This window comes from Pteropus alecto, unplaced genomic scaffold, assembly GCF_000325575.1.
Source record: "Pteropus alecto unplaced genomic scaffold, ASM32557v1 scaffold7, whole genome shotgun sequence".
Lineage (NCBI taxonomy): Eukaryota > Metazoa > Chordata > Mammalia > Chiroptera > Pteropodidae > Pteropus > Pteropus alecto.
The window spans coordinates 33,831,002-33,837,073 of NW_006494614.1; the positions used below are offsets into that span (position 1 = coordinate 33,831,002).

Sequence of the window (6,072 nt, forward strand, 5' to 3'; positions counted from 1 at the left end):
CAATTTGTAACTTGTTTCATCTCTGTAGTAAATTAGTTCAGAATTTTGCTGTAATTTGAGGGCAATGGGGGTGGAAGTGAGGTAGAAGAGAAGGAAGCTTTGGTCCTTTTTCGTCATCCCTTTCTAGGGTCCCCCTTTGGCTTCCCTTCAGGAAGTGGAATAAGAAAAAAAAAACTACATTCGTCAGTAACTCTGGGGCAACCACATCTTAAGACAGTAAGCAGGTCAATCGAAACAAGGACAGTGATTGCTATAAAACCGACAGGTACTGTCATTGACACAACACAGGCATCCACAGGGCGACACATACGCAGAGAGAGCTTACTGCACAAAGCAGGCAGCCAGAACAAAACGACAATGACCAGCCTGCATAATACAACTATGGTGAGTAGGAATAATTTCTATTTATCTACAGTCATTCCTAGAATTTCATAAAACGGATTTCTAAGGAATTAGACTTGATTGGGTTCTTTATTTGGATAATTTCTTCGAAATACAGAGCTGACTTTAATTTTGGCTCCTGTCTGGTGGAGAAAAAGAAAAAATAACTAGAAGTTATAATGGGTGCAAAACATAGCTCTTCGCCTGATGGCTTTTGCACTTTGGTGTTAGTTCATGCAGGTCTTGGTGTCACAGGCTGGACATGAACTCTCCTGTGGCCACTACTATAGAGTTAGTTTGGCTTAAAACTCTAATCTCATGTGAGAATTTAGCCAGCCTTTTAGGATATATATGTCTTTATTTTACCAAAGGAAGTTTGGGCCCCAAGCAGTTTAATGATTCCCCCAAGACTACAGGTAGAGAAGGAGGACACTGCATGGAGGATATGAAACTACTCAGTGATGAACTTTGGACAGCTCCTAGAGGGAAATTTGCAATGTCTCTGATAGCTGATTATGTTTGCCTTGTTTCATTCTTCTTGGAGGAGAGAGAAATGTTGATGTGACGGTACCCTGGGTCTCGAATCTTGCCTGGCACTAGTCAGGTCAAACCTGGGAAGAATTTAATATAGAGGAGTATGAAAACAAGGCTTGGTTAATCACTCACAATATTATCGATTTAAATAATTTCTCTTTTTTTTTTTCCCTCCATTTGTAAGCCGTGCAACTTAAAAGAGCTTAGAATTCATAAAAAATTCATGGCATATGGTGATGACAACACTATGTTACCTTTACATATTGTTTTAGAGATGTCAAGAAATGCAGCAAAGTGCAGTATTTAGGGGGCATAGGCTTTGGAATCAGACCGAGCTTCACCACTTACTAAATGTGGGATTTGGGATAATTTACTTAACTACTCTGTGCATTATTATTCCCTTTATCAGTATAGGGGAATACTAATGGCATCTCGCTCATGGGGTTTTGGGAGGGATTAATTAATATCATTGTAAATGACTAAACCTGTACTCTGAAATAGCAGATCTATGTATGCATAGCTTTTAGTTAACCTGGCCATTTTAATGTAACGATCAATAGGGATAGTAAAAAGCATTCAATAAATGTCAAATATTAATATTAATAGTATTATTTTTCCCTCTGAGCCTCTCCTCAATCCGGAGAAGTAGATTGGAAACTCCCTTCCCCATTATACAGATGAACAGCTCGATTAAGTGATTTAACATCACTGAGTACTGTACACACTAGAACTGGGACATGAATCTAGGTTTACTGACTCCAAGCACAGTGTTTTTCTCCTTGAATGGCTCAGGGGCAAGATCTATGACCCTCTCAGAAAGGAAGTGTTATATATATTATTCTTGTGAACCAGCAAGAGCCTTATCAGAGCCCCTGCTCTGAACTCCATAACCACTTAAATCTACAATTTCAGCTCAACAGCTTTGTGAAGCAAATTAGACAGATTAGCAGACATGATTTGATTTCCTGATAAAGAGCCATGTGACCTCCAGCGCTCATGCAATTCTGATGCAGATGTCACATTGCTTAAAATGCTTGGCTCCTCTAGTGGGACAAAGCTAAGACTAAACACCTGTGAGTGGCTATATATGTTGTTAACAATAATAAGGATCTTCAATAGCAACAGCACTGACCACTGACACGGAGGTTCAAGTCCCCAGACTGGCATTAACAGGCTAGCGACCCCTACCAAGTTATATACTGCCTCTCAGATATGAAAATTTTCCTTGTCTAATCAAGATAATTAATACTAACTTGACCTACCCCACAACACAGTTGTGAGAATCTAGTGTTTAAAGAGACGTGAAAGTGTTTTCTAAAATACTCTAAGAATATAAGCGAATACAATAACGACTTATTATGAGCATGGCAATTTTTGCTAAATCATATAACCTCGAGGTTCAGTTACTTTAAAGCTTCAATAGTGAAAATTAAAAACGATTTATTGAATATGATACGGAAGAGAAAAGAGGAAACACAAAGGAGGAATTTACATAAGAGACCTAAGGAAGTGATTGATAGGCTTGGGAAGCTATTTAAGGATCTTCCTGTCTCTGCAGGCATCCTTTTACTTTTTAAAACTTCATCGTGTTATATCTAGACAGATGGTGCATGAAAGCAAACTTCACATCTTTCCTGTCCATGGTGTATCATCAGCACAATGTCAACTTAATAAAAGTCACCTGTACTGAATATTTATCATGTGCTGGCTGTGCTCTTCATGCTTTGTATGGAACATAGCTTTTGATCTCCACATTTTCTGGTGGAGAAAACTGAGTCATAGCTAGTAAGAGCCCTGGAACTGAGTTATGGACCCAGGACATCTGATTTTAGAGCCCGTGTCCTGAATCACCAGACTATAGAGATTAAGAGAGAGCTATTGGATGAATGAGTGATTGTGAGAGACGAGAGTAGATGGCTGCTGATTATCTGAAGGCAAATCAGCCTATTTGGGCTTATCTGGGTCAATCTTGCTTTCAACTTCTTTTAAGTATCAGCTACTTTGGTTCAGAAAGTTGATACCATAACCTTTTGATTTACTCTTATCATTTCTGGCCTTTTGACTAACATGTCTAATTGCCTTCCCTACCAAAACTCATGGGAGTTATGAGCCTGAACAACACTGAGCCCAGAGAATGAAAGCAAGTCAGCTTCAGCTCTTGTTCTGCATCATGTTGAGAGTTGATGACGGGCATTGTCCATCCCCAGTAAGGAGCAGCGGAGATGGTGGGGAAACAAAAGCACTGTTGTGACAAAGGGAAGCTGGAGAGATTTTTAGCTTTTCTTAGTTAGGTCCTCACAGAACACCTTCCTTTCTTTGTGCATTCCTGTAACACTACAAAAACCAATATTTCAACGTAAGAATAAAAAATATGTCTTCCAGAGTTAAAGAGAAATAGTTTCTTAGTTTCTGTTGTTGTGCATCATTAGTGCCCCTGTTTCTTTTAATTAGCGCGGTTAATTGAAAGTTTGCTGTAGTTGGTGTTGCATAGTGTTTTCCTTAATGCGTTGAGCTTAAATTAACTGTATTGTTAATTTAACTGTTCTGTTTTGTTTATTCATCCACTCACCCACTTTTTCATTCATCCAGAAAGTATTTATGGAACACACCTGTTCTGTGACATGTTCTCCTGCATGAACTTACAATCTAATAGGTGTAGATCTGACACAAACACAAATACTTCATTTCCAGATAATAATGAAATGCTGCCTGAGCGCTAAAAGGTAAAAGCTTATGATTTAAGGATAGTTAACATACTTCTAATCAGAGTATTTTAGGGACAGTTTCTGGAGGAGACCACATCTGAGTGGGCCCTTGATGGAAGGGTAAGATTTGGAGAGAGAGAGATAGGCAGTGTATTCTAGATGGAGGAATGGCTGGAAGGAAAGATTTTGTGGAGGATTCATGGCATATAAGGTTAGAAATAAAAATAAGAGCTATCACTTAGTAAGCCTCTATTTTTGTTAGATATATAGGTTCTTTACATAGAACATTTCACTTAATCTTGTGAATATTAAAATCTGGTTAGAAAGAATTAAAAACAGAGGCTAAGTGAGGAAGCCGAGGGCACAATTTACACCTAGTGCCAGATCCTAACATCTTTCTGTCTCACTGGTCAGGAGCTCTCACACTGTGGAGGGCTCAGTCACCAGGCTAATGAGTTTCGTTCTCAGTTTGGTACACTGATATCTTCATGTACGACTGTTTCCATTTCTAGATGAGGCTCTGATGTTCAGACAGAAATCCTGATACCATAAAAGACCAGGAATACTGAGTTCAGATAAAGCATGGGATGTGTCTTGACATCAAGTGACACCAGAGTCCCTAACCAACTGCAACCTACTCTGTTTTCCAGGTCAAGTCCCTACTGCTGTTGATGTTGGGGCTCACCCTCCTGGGGGAGGGGGCAGCTTGGAAAACCCCCAAAGCAAAGGATACTGCTCTTTGCCCTCCTCTGGAGGACAATAGTGTGAGGGTTGACATTCGCATCCTCAGTCAAAACCAGGGTATTCTAATCTCACATGACTTCCAGAACCGCTCCAGCTCCCCATGGGATTACAAGTAAGTGCAAAAGAGATCGATCTTTACATTCTTTTGAAAAATATGTTAATTTATTCTAATCATAAATTAAAAATATTAGAAGAAAATAGAAAAAGTAAAAGCCCTCATATTTACTCTTAAAAACAGAAATCTGTTTACTTGGGAGCTCACATTTTTCTTGCTGTTTACATAAGCATAAGTCATAATTATAATAACAATGTAAAGAAAAATAAACTAAAAGATCTAACATTTATTGATCGCCAACATTTTACAGTGTGGTGTTTCATATGCATTTGTATCAATGAATGTTCTCAGCAATTGCATGAGAGCAGTGTATGAGGATCCCCATTTTATGGTTGAGGAAACTGAGGTTTAGGGAGTTAGGCACTTGCCAGAGGGCTGCGTGTAAATCCAGGTTCTCTGAGTCTGTGCGCAGCCCCGAGTAACTCAGAACTAACTTTCGCAGATGAGCACCCAGTCCTGCAGGCCTCTCATTCTTTGTCCATCTTCTCCTCCCTGTCTCACCATCTGCTTTTGTTTGCTTTTCCTGCAGCGTCACCCAGGACCCTCACCGGTTCCCCTCCGAGATTGCAGAGGCCCGGTGTAGGCACTCAGGCTGCATCAACGCCGAGGGGATAGAAGACAGATCCATGAACTCCGTTCCCATCCAGCAAGAGTTTCTGGTCCTCCGGAGGGAGCCCCAGGGCTGCTCTCATTCCTTCCGACTGGAGAAGATGAGGGTGACTGTTGGCTGCACCTGTGTCACCCCCATTGTCCGCTATGTGCGTGGCCTGAGAGCTGCACAGCAACTCAGCTGAAGAAGCTGCAGAAATGCCACGCTTCATCTAGTGCTCTGCAGCAAGTCCTGCGCGTTCCCCAATTCTCTCCATGTCATGAAACTCTTAACGAGGTCTACGTGGAATTCTCAAAGCTCTGTAGTAGATATGGTATTAAATTTCTGGGGGCACTTCCAAATCCTAACACAGTCCTGAGATGTTCCGATTTCCTAACCCCTTAAAAATGTATGGAGGAGAATGAAGCATTCCTTGGTTGACTCTTTGTATGCTGCCATGACCACCATGCAATCATATGTGATGACCAGCCACGCAGTCACTGTGATACAGTGCCATTTCCTGGCAGCTTTTTGATAAAATGGGATTCTGTTCCACATGGATGAAAAAGTATATACATGTTGTAAGAGTGTGTGGAAGGGACTGTGAAGGATGGGGTGGGGTGGGAATGATGGGGATAAGGATTTAATGCACATGTTTATTAAGCACTTGATACATATAGATGAGGTTGGTCTGATATTTATATTTGTATGGAAACTTCATATAATTATGATGTATTGATAATATAAAATTTAAGAGAAAAATTAATATATGAAGTACTAATATAATAAAGCATTAATGGTTAAAATATACTTTAGGTATTCTTCTCAGCTTGTACTTACGGACCTTGTAGCCCTAAAAATTTTTAAATTCCTTATACCTGTCGTTTGTTTTTCATATCTTCTCATCAGAGCACTAGTGTTAGAATTATTTTATTATTATTGTTTGGTGTGTGTGATCTCAGTGATATTAATTTCCCCTAGCTTTACTGAAATATAATTGATAA

At 39.8% G+C, this 6,072-nt stretch overlaps 1 protein-coding gene across 1 annotated transcript; it reads left to right on the plus strand.

Moving 5' to 3' along the window:
- The first annotated feature begins 299 nt into the window (after window positions 1–299).
- Window positions 300–5,747, plus strand: IL17F (interleukin 17F). The gene is made up of 3 exons (XM_006926445.2): window positions 300–384; window positions 4,271–4,476; window positions 5,009–5,747. Exons 1-3 carry the CDS (start codon window positions 358–360, stop codon window positions 5,271–5,273), a joined length of 498 nt encoding a protein of 165 aa, XP_006926507.1. The 5' UTR covers window positions 300–357; the 3' UTR covers window positions 5,274–5,747.
- Window positions 5,748–6,072: the final 325 nt, after the last annotated feature.